At 47.8% G+C, this 15,355-nt stretch overlaps 1 protein-coding gene across 1 annotated transcript in view; it reads left to right on the forward strand.

Annotated features, from left to right (window-relative positions):
* The first annotated feature begins 2,156 nt into the window (after positions 1 to 2,156).
* Positions 2,157 to 15,355, forward strand: part of LOC105465861 (solute carrier family 2 member 9) — a 199,430-nt gene continuing 186,231 nt past the window's right edge. Inside the window, 3 exon segments of the mRNA XM_071092692.1 lie at positions 2,157 to 2,195; positions 3,742 to 3,859; positions 9,635 to 9,737. Of these exon segments, the coding sequence (XP_070948793.1) occupies positions 9,675 to 9,737 (63 nt within the window). The 5' untranslated portion in view covers positions 2,157 to 2,195; positions 3,742 to 3,859; positions 9,635 to 9,674.

Here is a 15,355-nt window from a genome sequence, read left to right on the forward strand (position 1 = left end):
TCCAGTGAGCTCGCCCCCTCCTAGTGAGGGGGACTCCCACAGAGCAGCATAAATCGGGGATGGGGAGGAGAAGGGCAAGAGCGGAAGACTCTCTTCAAACCTCAACTCTCACCCACAGACGTGGTGCTTTTGGGCAAGTGGTATAACCTCTTGAACCTCAGTATCCTTGGCCTTTGAATAGAGATAACAAAGCCTCGGCGGGCTGCTCTAGGATTCAATGAGGCTGTGCACAACATGTGTCTGGCATTTAGTGGGTGCTTCCTAAATATAGGTCCCTTCCATCAACTCGTCCTTTAGGCTAGCTTGTGAATTACCAGATAGAAATGATAGCTTTGCCCTTCTTTGTGGCCTTGTTAATATCTGGACAATGTTGGGCACATAGTGCTCCATAAACATTTGAAAATAAATCAATAAACAAAAATAAAAATAATGATAAATAAAGAGATTTCCCAGCAATCGCAGCAGCAGCAAATATTACTGAGCACTTGCTCTGTGGCAGGCAATCAAAGGACAGCGCCTCCTTTGATCGGAACAACATGACCTCGAGGTGAATACCCCTTGTCCCCACTTTGCAGGGGAGTGACTTGCCTGCTGTGGCACAGCTGGGGAGGGGCGGGCTGGGATTTGGGCCCAGATGTCTCACATCAATTCCAGTTAGTCATTATAGTATACTATCGTCAACCTAAATAACAGAGGCTCTGTAAAAAGTATATGTTTATTTGGGGTTATTTCCTTGCAATGAGAATCCACATGCCATAGTACACTATGTGCATATTGGGGAAGGTAAAGGAAGACAAAGGTTTCTTAAAGGGAATAAAATAAGAGGATTACACAATTGTTTTAAAAATAACTTACTGCACCTAAAAAAGGTGTCAAGAAAGAGGCTGGTTGACCATGTGAAGAAAGGGTGTGGGCACTAGCTGGATACTTAGGGAAGAATTGAACTTCCTGGGAAAGCAATTCCTTCACCCACAGGCAGCCTCTACCTCCCTGTTTGCATCTCCTTAAGCACAGTTGAGATCACCCTGGGCACAGAAGTGTCATCTTTCCAGGCTCTGGTGGTGTCAGATGTTGAAGGCTGGTTGATAGAGACATTTCACATAGATGTCTCCCAGGGATTGGGTGATCTTTCTGCTCCAGGCCACCACTTTGTCAACATCAGTGCACCAGGGAAACAGAACTAGCCATGACTAGTTTTCGCGACTGCTCTGAATCAGTGCCAAGGAATTGGAGTGAGCTTTTCCAGGTTCCTGAGAGAGTGCTGTCACCCAGGGCCTGAGCTTGTGCCTGAGCTGGCACAACCTCCCTTTCCCATGGTGCCCATCTTTCTGTGCTCCTCCCAGAGAACCACCTGCCCTTCACTTCCCATGCCCTCACCTCTTTCACTGCACAGGTCCAAAGGAGGTTTTTCAGTCCGTGGCTGGATTTGGATCTTTCCCTGGGTTGCCCAGCAACACTCCTAGATCCTTCACCTGTTTCTGTCCCATCTCCCTGACACTCAGCCTTCCCTTTCTCTCAGGCTGCTGCAGAGTGTGAAGAGCTCGTATGTGTGCAGCCCTTTGAGCTAGGGAAAGAGGGCAACGAGGCACTGATAGAATTTAACAATGACAGTGACCATGAGCATAGCATTTTGCGACTGATGGTGCTCAGCTCTTTCCCTATAGCTGACTTTCCTGCCGCATGGACCGAGCAGCAAGAGCCAGCCTCTTGCCTTGCTCCTTTGGATGCAGGACTCCATCCACCTACTGCTTGGTTCCTGCTTTACTGCTCTTCCATGTCACTTATTTGATCCTCCCCTCAGACCAGGCAGGTGGGCCCTGAGCTGGGCACATCCTCATGTTAAAAAAGAACAGATCTGACCCCCAGGGAGGTGAAGCTGAGGTGAATCCATTAGTCAGCAGTGGTTTTGCTGACACTCTTCTGCCTTCAGACTCCCAGTCCAGAATATGCTGACACACATCTGAGTATATTTGTAATAAGCTGAACTAGCCATCAATAGTTAACCATTAATCACTTATCAATATGGGCATTAGAAAATCTTTACAGTAACAGCTGGATGGAGTTTAATCATTAATGCTGTTTTCCTTGACAATGTCCCAGATTTACATCTGATTACCTTGAGAGCCCATCTATATATGAAACGTATTCCATTTGCTCTTTAGACTAGAACAGGCAAGGGAAACCCCAGGAGACAGGTAAGTCACGCTCACAGACCTGGGTCTGCTTCAAAGAGGATTTCAAGAATTACCGAGATTATTACAGAACAGCAGGAATGAGAGATTTGAAAACTGAGGGATTTGAAATCAACTTTACAGCATTCTGGTGAAGATTAAGGGGAAATACACACATAAGGTGCTTAGTGTGGCATCTGACAAGTGCTAATCCAGAAAACGCAGTTGATTATGAGTGATTATGGCTATGGTAATTATTCCAGTGTCTGATAATCTGGTAATGACTGTCTCTTTCTCCTTTCTCACTCCACTCCCGTTATTCCTTCCTTTCTCCCTTTACCTCTCCCTGTCTTTCTTCTCTCCCTTCTTCCTCCTCCTCCCTGTCCTCCCCTCCTCTTTCTTCCTCTCTCTCTTCTTCCTTCTCTTTTTTCTTCTCTTCCTTCCCTTCTTTCCTTCTTTTCTCCCTCCGTTCCTCCTCCTCCTTCTCCTCTCCTGCACCTTACTCCCTCTCTCTCTCTCCCCACCTTAAAGCTCCTCTATTTTTTATATTCATTTTCAATTTCCTGTTTTGGGATCCACTTTAGTTTCATGCCAAAATCAGCAGACAACCCTGAAAATTAAGAAAAATGTCACAGCCAAGTGTGAATCAGAGAACTAGGGGCCCTGCATGTGTTGTGGGGTTCTCTGTCCAGAGCTGTTGGCCAGCGACTTGTAGGATGCACATGGTTTTGCCCTGCAGGGCCACATCTTAGAGTGGACAGTGTCTGAGGCAGCGACCACAGGCATTTCAAGGAAGCGTGATCTCCAGCTTGCACGAACTGGAATTGTGAGAACAAGTCCACGTTCGCAGTTTGCCGACATTTGGGTACACTGACGCTCATCAGTGTCTTCTCTTCACCTTGTTCCTTCTACCCAACTCCAGCTTCTGAATGAGGGTCTGCCTTCACGCTCTCTGGGCTCAGATCCAACCTCTGTGACAGGTTGGGTGAATGAAGTTACTTTTTCGAGCTTTGGTTGCTTTCTTTCTAACATAGGCCTGGCATAGCATCAGACACAAGGTCTTATTAGCAGCAGCAAAAGTCATTTTCTAAATCTTTAATTCCAGATGCAGCCTAGGTAGGGGCCAGTCAGATCGCCTGGAGCAGAGTCCTCATCCTCTGCTGCGCTGGATATTAACTTTGCAGCTGCTAGGTTGTGGGGAGGCCCTGCAGAAAGGGGCGTGGGCTGCCTAGGTTGCAGATGGGCATTCAGGAGACCTGGGGAGGTGGCTATTCACCAACGGGCACAGCAGCATTTTGATCTTTTAAGAACCAGTATGACTGCGCCTGTGGGCCCCAGCAGAGCATTAGTTTTGAATAGCAGTCATTTTAGTATTGTTACTGAAGATGGGAAAGACAGGGACCTAGTATGTTCGGAGCTCTCACCATACACAGAGGTTGTGCTTTATCTTATGGATTGTATTTATTATTTTATTTAAGCTTTAGAAAATTATTTTGAGGAATTTTAGGGTTCTCTAGTCAAAGACCAAATGGGCCCCTCTCCTTTTTCTCTCTCTCTTTTTTTGAGACAGAGTCTTGCTTTGTTGCCCAGACTGGAGTACAACGATGCGATCTCAGCTCACTGCAACCCCCACCTCCCGGGTTCAAGCGAGTCTCCTGTCTCAGCCTCCCAAGTAGCTGGGATTACAGGTGTGTGCCACCACGTCTGACTAATTTTTGTATTTTTGGTAGAGATGGGGTTTTGCAATATTGGCCAGGCTGGTCATGAACTCCTGACTCAGGTGATCCACCTGCCTTGGCCTCCCAAAGTGCTGGGATTACAGGTGTGAGCCATGGTGCCCAGTCCCTTTTCTCTTAAAACCGGTTTTAAGACATCATCCCTTCCATGAGGCGCTTATGAACAAGGAGCACCTTCTCTGTGTTCCACAGAGGCTATTACTTGTGTTGCCTCTGGGGATGATGAGGCTCGCCTGAGTGCATTTAGCATTTGCTATGTGTTTCACATACATGGACTCATTTAATCCTCACAACAGCCAGCAGAGGTAGGTCCTGTTATTTCCTCCATTTGAAACCTTAAGAAATGGAGGTACAGAGAGGTGAAGTAATTTTCCCCATCACACAGTTAGTAAGCTGTAGAGCTGGGATTTGAACCCATGGCTCCAGAGTCCATGCCTGGGGTACAAACTGTCTGTACATGGCCTTGCACTGCACAGGCAGGCAGTTTCCCACTGTGACGTCCCAGGGACGACGAAAGCATCTTCAGCTCTGTAGTGATCTCTGAAGAGTGAGGCACACAGTGTTGAGCCTCTGCTGGATACAGCTCCAGTGGCAGTGGGTTCTTATTGATTTAACAACCTTCTGCCTTTTCCTTGCTGACAGGGAGTAGGAGAAGATGGGAGTTGATAGTGACCCAGAAAGGACAACCCACCACCCACATCCTCCTGGAGCTGACAATGTTCTCTACCTGCAACATGATTTCTGGGAAGAATGCACGATTGTCTCTTTGTCCTCAGCCTCCTCTCTCTCAACACGGAGGCTTCATCATCTGGGGTCTGCCGAGCACTCTTTACCCACCCTGTGGCCATGTTCCCTTGCCCTAGTCCCATCCTACAGGAATATCCTTTGCAAATGGCCCCTCATTGCCTTCTCTTCTCCTTCCCCCCGTTTCTGTACTGGCTTCTTCCTCCACATTTGTGGTTGCTCATCTGCTCTGACTTCAGTTTGAATGGACAAGGCATACCCCAACAAAAGCCATGCTCGGACCACAGCTGGCATCACAGCTTCCCTCAGTTGTTCTCAAATCTAAAGCAGGGGTGTCCAATCTTTCGGCTTCCCTGGGCCACATTGGAAGCAGAAGAATTTTCTTGGGCCACACATAAAATATACTAATGATAGCCGATGAGCTAAAAGACAAAAACCACCCCCCCAAAAAATCTCATAATGTTTTAAGAAAGTTTACAAATTTGTGTTGGGCTGCATTCAAAGTCATCCTGGGCCGCATGTGGCCCTCAGGCCAAGGGTTGGACAAGCTTGATCTAAAGTGTTAGCTCTGGACGCCCACCATCTTCCCCCACACTGTCTTCTCCACTACTGAGCCATGAATAGGCCCTCAACACCTTCCCACAACCTGACCAGGCTTGTTAAGACAGCTCTCCACACTCCTTAGTGGCTGTTTTCCGGCTTCTCACTCCTGTCACCATCACCCTCCTTCTTTCCCCCGCAGTTGATGGCTTTTCCCATCCTTCATGTGGGTACCACTGGACTCAATACAGATGCCGCTGGACAGAAGTCCCCCATGTACCACACTTCCACATCTGCAATCTTTGCTGTACTTTTACCCATACATGGACTCACATCCTCATCACCTCTTCTGCTCCGATTCACATTAACTTTCTCTGACAACTTTCTGTACACAGACTCCTCTTGCAGGCTCTCCAGCCTCACCCCAACCACTCTACTCAAAGCACCCTTGTAACAGTCACCAAGGACCTCCATGTGGCCACGTGCCATGGATGCTGATCGTGCCTCTTACGTGACCCCTGATTAATATTCACTCACATCTCCTTACAGTTCTTGTCTTGCCACTCCTAACACCTTGCTCTCCCTGTTTCTCTGACTCAGTCTCCTTTGAAATGGACTATCTCTAGCTTCTCTCCAGGTTAGAGTTCCTTAGAAAGTTTCCCCTTCTGCCCTCTTTCCCTGGGTGACCTCACCTAACCCCATGGCATTAAATACCAGTTGATTTATCTCCAGACCAGACCACTTCCTGAGCACCACTCTTATTTCCAGCTGCCCCAGCGATGTGTATGATTTGATGTCCCACAAACATTTCTAGGTCAACATTTCCTAACCAGAACTGTTCATTTTCCCCCACCCACAAATCTGTTACTTTCCGAGTCTTCTCTAGCTCAGTGAATGATAGTTGCCATAAAGGATATAACAAGGATTTGCCAGGCATCTCCCAGGACCTGTTAGCTACTGTATCCCTCATTTAACAATTATAATATGAGAGAATGATATCTATCTTCAATTGACTGATAAGGAAATAAACTTATAGGCTAAGTCACTTGCCCTGGATCACAGTGGCAAAGCCAGGATAGGGACTCAGGTCTTGATTCTAATGGCCTTGCTCTTTCTATTCCACTCACATCTTTTCAAATCGTGACTCTTGCTTAATAATCTGGAGACAATTTTCATCCTTAGGCCCCTGTAGGGCCACCAGGTTGCATACTTCTAAGGGGACATTTACCATGTCATCTGTGAGGATGGCGGTTCCTGGAGTTTTGCAGAGACGGTCATTCACATGAAATAGAATGAGAGTGAGTCCCTCAAGGCGGGCAGGGTGGTGGCCGTGACTACTGTCATTTTGGCTTTCTTTGTCCCCTCCCATCCCACCTGACTCCATTCTGTCTCACCTCTTCCCCTCTCTTCCACTCCATCTATTCTGCTTGCCCTGCCTACCTCTGGCCAGGAACTCTGTCAGACTGTGACACAGAGATGAATCGGTTATGGCCCCTGAGCGTGAGGAGTATAGAAGTGTATCAGTCAGGGTTCTCCAGAGAAACAGAACCAATAACATGAATAAATAAATACACATGCATGCACACACATCACACACACACTTCCTCTCTGTCTGTCTATCTGGTTAAATTTATTTCAAGAAATTGGCTCATGCAGTTGTGGGGGCTGGTAAGCCCAAAATCCATAAGGCAGGCCAGCAGGCTAGAACTTCCGGCAAGGCTGACGTTCCCTGCAGTCTTGTTCTGAAGGTGGGAAACACAGGCAGAATTTCTGTGTTGCAGTCTTGAGGCCAAATCCTTCCTCTGCAGGGGACCTGAGCTTTTTCTCTTAAGGTCTTTAAATGATTGGGTGAGGCTCACCCACATTATGGAGAGTCATCCGCTTTACTTAACGTCAGCTGATTGCAAACATTAATCATATTGAAAAAAAATACCTTCACAGCAATATCTGGACAATTCTCCAGATGTTTGATCAAACAACTGGGCACCACAGCCTAACCAACTCAACACATAAAATGAGCCATTACATGTAGGTCACAGTCAGTGGCAAGAACACAGATGAGAGAACAGTCAGCCCATACACCTTCTGGTTCCTGCCGGGCTAATGGATAGGAAGGTCACTTCCTATCAGTGGCAAGGACACAGATGAGAGAACAGTCAGTCCATACCTTCTGCTTCCTGCCAGGCTAATGGATACGCTGTGGGATGCACAGGAGGAGTGATTCAGATTTCCAGAAGGGACAAATGGACAGAGGAGGTGAGCCTTGAAGGTGAGACAGAGAAAGGAGCAAAGACGTCCCAGGCCAATGGTGCAGCCTATGCAATGGAAGACAGGCCTGAGAAGCACAAGGCTACAGGAACGTGGAGGTCCAGAGGCTGGTGCTCCCCTCACATGCATGCTGGGATGTGAGGGGAGGGGCTGGCCCCTCAGTGCACGGCCTCGAATATCACAGTAAAGTTTGGACCCAGTGGTTCAGCAACTATCATTTTTGTCAGACCAGCTGAGCCTAAATCAGTAGCTTAGAGCCCATCATACTGTAAGAAATGGATATTCTTCCAGAATTGTATTTTCTGTCCTAGGAAGCAGGACATTCAAGCATTATTTTAACTCTACCTGGCTACCTGAGACTTTAAGGGCTTAAATCTTACATCAATTTTTCTTCTTAATTTAAAGCAATTTGAAAAACTTCTTTAGTTATAGAAGTATTTTTTTCACTGCAAAATATTAGAAAACTATAGGAAAACAAATAATAAGATAAAAATTGACTAGAATATCCTGGCCAAGTGGTAACTACTATTAATGGTTTGGTCGGTTTTCTGCCCATCTATTTTCCATGTCCATAAATATGCATCTGTCCTCTGTTCATCTCTGTGGCCGGTGTCTGCTGCTCTCCCATCCTGTGCTGGGCCAGGCCTCTCCCTTTCCACTCGTCCATGCATAGTCTGTTTGCTCTTCTGAAACTACCTCTTCTCCTAACGAGGGCAGGGCAAGGTCTGCCTTCCTCAGAATTGTATCCCCATAGCCTAGAATACGAGGCACTTAATATTTGTTGAATAAATAATTTAACGTATAAATATGATGTTTTAGGTTTAAGCGAAAAGACACGTGAACATAGTTTAAGTACATATATTTTGTGAATCTATTAAAAGGGCATCTATTTTTTTTTCTTTTTTATTATACTTTAAGTTCTAGGGTACATGTGCACAGCGTGTAGGTTTGTTACATATGTATACATGTGTCATGTTGGTGTGCAGAACCCATTAACTTGTCATTTACATTAGGTATATCTCCTAATGCTATCCCTCCCCCCTCCCCCCACCCCACAACTAATGTTGAATAATGTTTGTTTATATATCTTCCTTTTTCTTGTCAAGTAAGAATTTATTATGAGCATTTCCCCCGGCATCAAATATTCTCATATATATATATATATTTATTTTTGAGACAGAGTCTCACGCTGTCACCCAGGCTAGAATGCAATTGTGCAATCTCGGCTCACTGAAACCTCTACCTCCTGGGTTCAAGTGATTCTCCTGCCTCAGCCTCCTGAGTAGCTGGGAATACAGGCACACGCCACCACGTCCAGCTAATTTTTTGTATCTTTAGTAGAAACAGGGTTTCACCATCTTGGCCAGGCTGGCCTTGAACTCCTGACCTCGTGATCTGCCCGCCTCAGCCTCCCAAAGTGCTGGGATTACAGGCGTAAGCCACCGTGCCAGTCCTATTTTTTTAAAGGACTCCTTAACAAAATTTTTAAGGACTCCGTAAGACTTCATCATATAGATGTATTGCAATTTATCCATATTTTTCTGCTAGATATTTTTTTATCCTATTATAAATACCATTTTTCCAACATGGAAAATGCTGCAATGAACATCTTGACCTTAGCTCCTTGTGCACATTTTTATTCCTGCTTTAGAATGCATTTTTATAAGTGTAGTAGTTGGGCAAAAGGGCAGAAATATTTTTATGGTTCTAGAAACATATTTCCAAACTCCAGAAAAGCTATAGAATTTTCTACTTCTGTCATGCCAGGGATTCAGGGTATGATTTTGGTAACTGTTTCCAATTTGACAGGTGAGACTGGCACTTTGTTTTAATTTGCACTGATTTTATTTTTACATCTTGGAGACAGCTAGCCTAGTGTTTTCAAAATGTGCCTCATCATACGAATTACCATCTGAATGAAAATATTCCAGAGAACAGCCTGTATTTAATAAGCAACAAGGCAAGTGTGGGAAGCCCTGCACTCAAAAATAGAGAAACTGAGGACAGAGGAGAGCAGGGAGGTGCCCAAGTGAGGATGCTGCTAAGTCCCATCCTGGCATCCCAGCCAGAGCTCCTCACAGCAAACCTTTCGAAGGCTGCTCTGGGCCACCTCCTCTGACTTGCACATCTGAGAAAGCAGTTGTCTAATGGCTTCTTTCTTTTTCTCTTTCTCAGAAATAACAACAACAAAAGTTCAATACCTGAAAAGTGAACCATGAAACTCAGTAAAAAGGACCAAGGAGAAGACGAAGAAAGTGATTCAGCGAAAAAGAAATTGGTCAGTGCTTTTTTTTTTTTTCTGTCTCCCTTATATGACTATTCTGGTCACCCAGGGGGTAGTTCCCCCTTCCCCCTGGGTCAAGGGGAGGCTGTTAAGGTGAAGCTGGGCAGAGAAAAGAGTGAGCAGCAGCTGAAAGCCAAGTTCTATGGGAAGGAGGCATCAGGATTGTAGAGCGTATGGGGTGAGGCTCAGAAGAGTGAAATTGACAGTCCTGATCTGCTGGTGACTTTCTGGGCTTGGGGCAAAAGTCTCCATTACAAAGGTCATTTCTCAACAAGGGGACATTGATGTTGACAATGATTATGTCATCATCCTTAAAGATACACTAAAATCCACCCCCTAATCCATCACAAGGCTTAGTCCACCTGCCCCTTCCTCCAGGAAGTCCTCAGCAGCTATTAACAGAATGACTTTCTTTCTTCTTGGGACTCATCAGACCCTCTCTTTAAACCTGATTCAAGAACCAATAGCCAGAGAGCGCCTACTCTGTGCTGGACCTTTACATAGGGCTCCCATTTAAAGACAGACTCTTTACATGGTTCTGTCTGGATCAAACCATGGTGAGGGCATCACTAGCCCTATTTTACAGGCAATGAACTGAGGCTCAGAAAGGGATGAAGCCACTGTCCAAGGCTATGTGGCTAGTACAGGTTTGAATCCTTCTTAAACCTTGGACTATCTGTGCCTTGTCTCCTGTGATGAGTGTGGAAGCTACTGTGACTCCAGGGAAAATGTATTTGTATTTATAATAAACCTGTATTCGGTAGGACAGAGATCAACACAAGTCCATTTACCAAGTTGTCAACAAAGTGTGAAACTGACAAACTGAACATCATTGTCCCCATAGAGGTGTAAAATGGAGGATAAGGGTGCAGTCACCTGTTTGAGGTTACCCAAGACCCCACACAAGAATAATGCCAAATAGACAGCAATTCTCTCTAAGTGGAGACTGTATCTTTTCTTGGTGCTTACATTAGGTGAGTCAAGAATCTACTGTCTAAGTATTTAGTGTAACGAAGGAAGGGATGTAGTCATTTCAAACATTCTGCTTAAATGATACTCAATAGAAACCCCCCTTCTTTTCCAACTCTTCCCTGCTAGGAAATTTCCACCTTGTCTAAGATAACTTTTTAGCCTTAGGAAATCATCCAGAGGACAGTTTCAGGTCAATTCCAGAAGTGATGCCTATCTACTGGACCCTGTCCCTGAGCCAGGCTGGAGGAAGGCTAGGAATACAAAGAGGCTTAGGACACTGTGGGTTTGCTGAGGCTGCCATGACAAAGTCCCACAGGCTGGGCAGCTTAAATAACAGAAATGTATTGTCTCACAGTCTTGGAAGCCAGAAGTCCAAGCTCAAAGTGTCAGCAGGTTACTTCCTTCTGAAGCCTCCCTTCTTGGCATGAGTGGCTGCCTTCTGCCTGCATCCTCACGTGGTCATCCCTCTGTGTGTGTCTGTGTCCTCATTTCCTCTACCTATAAGGACACCAGGCATACTGGAATACAGCCCCATACATATGACCTCATTTAACCTTAATTACCTCTTCAAAAACCCTATCTCCAAATACAGTCACATTGTTTGTAAGGTGCTGGAGGTGAGGACTTCAACATGTGAATCTGGGGGGACACAATCAGCCCATTGAGACGCACACTATCCCTGCCCGCGGTGAGCTCCTGTGCAGAGGGGAAGGCACGTGTGAGCAGCGCACATGGAACACAGAGGCAGCAAGATTTGGGGAGGCTGCTGGGAGGAGGTGGCGAGGGAGTTCAGTGCTGAAGGGTGAGCACAGTTCAGGGCAGTCAGAAGGGAGGGCCTGAGCAAGGTCAGGAGAACCTGAATGAGTAGGAACTTCATAAAGACAGGCAAGTTATGAGCGAATGAAGGAACCGATGAGTGTCAGAGCAGGCGGAACATGCCCCAGCCCAGAACATCTGGGGATGTTTGTCTTATGACTTCATCTGTGATAGGAGTTGCTTCCTTAGCAGTTGCCTGGAGTGCGGGGCTGCTGGCCCTGTGGAATGGGGAACCGGTCCTGGCTTTGGAGGCAGGCTCCTGCATGCTCCCCCTGAACTTCAGTTGTTGCACCAAAATGTAGGTCTAATAGTTCCTCTGAGGACTGGATGGTATCATGAATGTGAACACACTTGGGAAAGTCCTGTGCATGTGTAATATGAGCTGAAGGTGAGGCAAGTGCTCTGGCTACCAGGAGCCCTGGTTAGCTGCCATCTGGGTCCGGGAGGGACCCATCCCCCCTCTCTTACTTTCTCTCCAGCTGTAGTTACACATTCATGTCAACTGCCTAATTCCTGGTGCCTTTTGAATTTGCAATCCCAACAGAGAACTACGAAGCAATTTTTAATGGGATGAGGGGTCACCTGATCCAATTTGCACTTTAGCAAAATCTGGTGAGGTCCCCACTGTTACAGATGAGGAAACAGGGAGGGTATACAGAGGGGAGTCACAGCAACGGGATGAGGAGGGTAAACGAGGTGATGAAAATGCAGTCCCCATCAGGACAGCATAGGGGCAGAGGGACCCTCCATGCACAGGGATGCGGCTGTCCCTGCCCCTCCTCTGCCCATCTCCTGCACTTCAGGCCCCAACCATGCTCCACTGACAATTTCACTTCCTCCCACACACTGCAGGCATCTGTGCCTGCAGGCCTTGGCTCCTTGCCCTCTCACCCCATATCCTTCTCCATCTGCTCAGAAGCCGCCTCCTCCAGGGGGTCTCCGAGATCCAGCTGAGATTGGTGTGGTGCCTCCTCCATGCTGTCCTGGGGAATCCTGCCTTTTTAGGCCATGTTGTAATTAAGGATGTGCACATCAGAATGCTGCTCTAGGCCCACCACTCAATGAGGAAACCAGGCTGCACGGCTGAAATCCAGTTCAAGAAATAGCCGCTTCTCCCAGGGGCGTGCCTGACAGATTAATATGCAGAAGGACGATTGCACTGAATGACTGGTGTGCTCAATACATCCCCAGCCTAACTCCCGAGGGGTCGTCTTCCTTTTTGCAAGTCTTGGTTCCCCACTTGCTGTGAGCAGCCACATTCCCACCACCGTGCACGTCGGGGCTGGATGTTTCCGTGTGCGTTTCGCATTCCAGCTTCCTGGCATGTCTGCTGTACTCCACACCTTTTATGTTAGTGTGTGCTTCTTACTAAACGTACTTTGCTAACTTTTTGGTCTCTCTTTTGTGGACTGAGCCCCACCTTGCTTCCTGGACATTGTGCATTCACCAAGCCTGTCCCTGGCTCTGGCCCAGCCTCTGCACTGCTCTCTGCTTCTGGTAACGAACTGTCCTAGCCAAAATTGAAGGTGCTTCTCTGGCATCTGAGGCAACATGGCCATGTGATGAATTGATTCCCACAACCTCCTGGCGTGCATGAGGTCCTCGCCTTCTCAACACTGTCCTTGAGCCAGCCTGGGGCTGGCACACAGGACATGTCCCGTCAGCCAGTGCTGAATGAGCAGGACGGAGGAATGACTAAGAGGCGAATTCTTTTTCTTCCAAACCCACAGCCCTCGCCTTTGTCCTAGGCTCCAGGATAGCCCACGCTCATTTCCAGCACGCCACTCAGGGCTGGCTGTTTTCTATTTGAGCTTCAGAATAAGTCTGTAGGACAGTCAGAGTGGGGTCAATATTCCATTTTGCAGTGGTAGAAGTGGCAGCTCAGAGAATAAAGTGACTTGCCTGAGGACACACAGTTAAAAAGTGGAGGAGTCAGCCGGACGTGGTGGCTCACGCCTGTAATTCCAGCACTTTGGGAGGCTGAGGCGAGCAGATCACCTGAGGTAAAGAGTTCAAGACCAACCTGGCCAACATGGTGAAACACAGTCTCCACTAAAAACACAAAAATCAGCCAGGCGTGGTGGCGCACGGCCTGTAGTCCAAGCTACTCGGGAGGCTGAGGCAGGAGAATTGCTTGAACCCAAGTGGCGGAGGTTGCAGTGAGCAGAGATTGCATCAATGCACTCCAGCCTTGGTAACAGACAGAGACTCGGTCAAAAAAAAAAAAAAAAAAAAAAAAAAAAAAAAAAAAAAGGAGGAGTCAGGGGCAGAGCTGTATCCAGGCTTCTGTGTCAAATTCAGCCACCTCTCCATTCTGTTTCAAGCATTAGGGAGGTATCCTAGATTAATGGCAGTCACCCTGCTCCAGGCTTTGTTAAGAGAGAAAAATAAAAAGATGCTAAGAAAAAAAAAAAAAAAAATTCCACCCCCTGGGTGGTAATCCTGGAGAGGACAGATTTCCCTTTTTGGACTGTTTCGTTGTTGTAATAACTTAGGAGCAGGGAAAAAATGTGGCCCCGTTTCCTGTTCAGGCATGATCAAATTGCCACACTTCCTGTCGGGAATTCCTGCCCTCCTTCAAGTGGACTCTGCCTCCTCATTCACGGAGATGCCTTGGCAGAGTCCGGGGTCCCTGGACTGAGCCATCAGCTGGGTCACCGAGACCTGTGGCAAGGAAACAAAATATGAATTCCAAGGAACTGGGCCTAGTTTCCCTCACAGATGACACCAGCCATGCCGGGCCTCCAGGGCCAGGGAGGGCACTGCTGGAGTGTGACCACCTGAGGAGCGGGGTGCCAGGTGGGGGGAGAAGAAAGGTAAATACAGACACCTTTTCTGCATGGCTGGAGGGCTGCGGGTAGGGCAGGCCTGGGTGGCAGCCATGTGACAGTGCTCAGCCCCAGCCTGGCAGCGTGTGGCTGGGGGATCTGGGGCTTTGAGGCAGGGAGGCCCCAGTTTGAGTTGCACTTCTCCATCTGTGTGACTTTGGCATACTCTCTCCAAGCCCCAGCTGACTGGGGCAACAGTGTCTCTGGTAGGCTGGGTGTGTACATGGAACGAGGCTATAGTGGCAGACTGCCCTGCCCCGTGCTTGTATGGTGGTGTCCCTCTTCTTACCCTCCCTGGGGCACGGCACGGGCAGCAGCGCCGTCGGTCAGCGGGCGCCCTCTGCCCCTGCAGTGAGTGGGGAGCGGGTGGAGGGCACAGGCGGGCCACACAGGCAGAGGGCTCCGGGGAGCACAGCTGAGGCAGGAGGAGACGGCCCCCACGGGCCCTTCACCAGCCTCTGGCAGGGGCACTTCACACCAGGTGCTCCCAATCTGATGGGGTGCAGATAAGGGAGGAGTCTGTGTCCTCTAAGGACATCGGGGCTGGGAGCAAAGAAGGCACAGGGCACAGAAACGATGGCACAGTCCAGGGGCTCAGAAGAAGTGGTATCTGTGCTAAGACTCAGAGGATAGGTTTAAAGAGAAAGAATGATAGACAACAGGCGTTTCATCTGAAATGTGATTCTGTTCCATTGGGGATCCCCATTCAGCTCAAGCTCCTCTCACTGTAGAAAAATATTCTGGTCCTACATTTCACTTGGCAGCACCCATCCCCAAGGCTTATAAATGCTCCCTCTTGCCCCCGCATGTGATCAGCAGCCTCTGCGGAGCACCTCCTCTGCAGCAGCTCCTCAACAACATGTGTGGCCAGGGCTGCTATTGAGATCCCATTTCACGGGTGGGTAAGCTGAGCCCCAGAAAAGTCAAGTCACTTGATCAGGCTCCTACAGCTGATGGGGCCGTCCCTGGAGGTAAAGCTGATATCACTTGGCTCAA

Source organism: Macaca nemestrina, chromosome 3, assembly GCF_043159975.1.
Source record: "Macaca nemestrina isolate mMacNem1 chromosome 3, mMacNem.hap1, whole genome shotgun sequence".
Taxonomy (NCBI): Eukaryota; Metazoa; Chordata; class Mammalia; order Primates; family Cercopithecidae; genus Macaca; species Macaca nemestrina.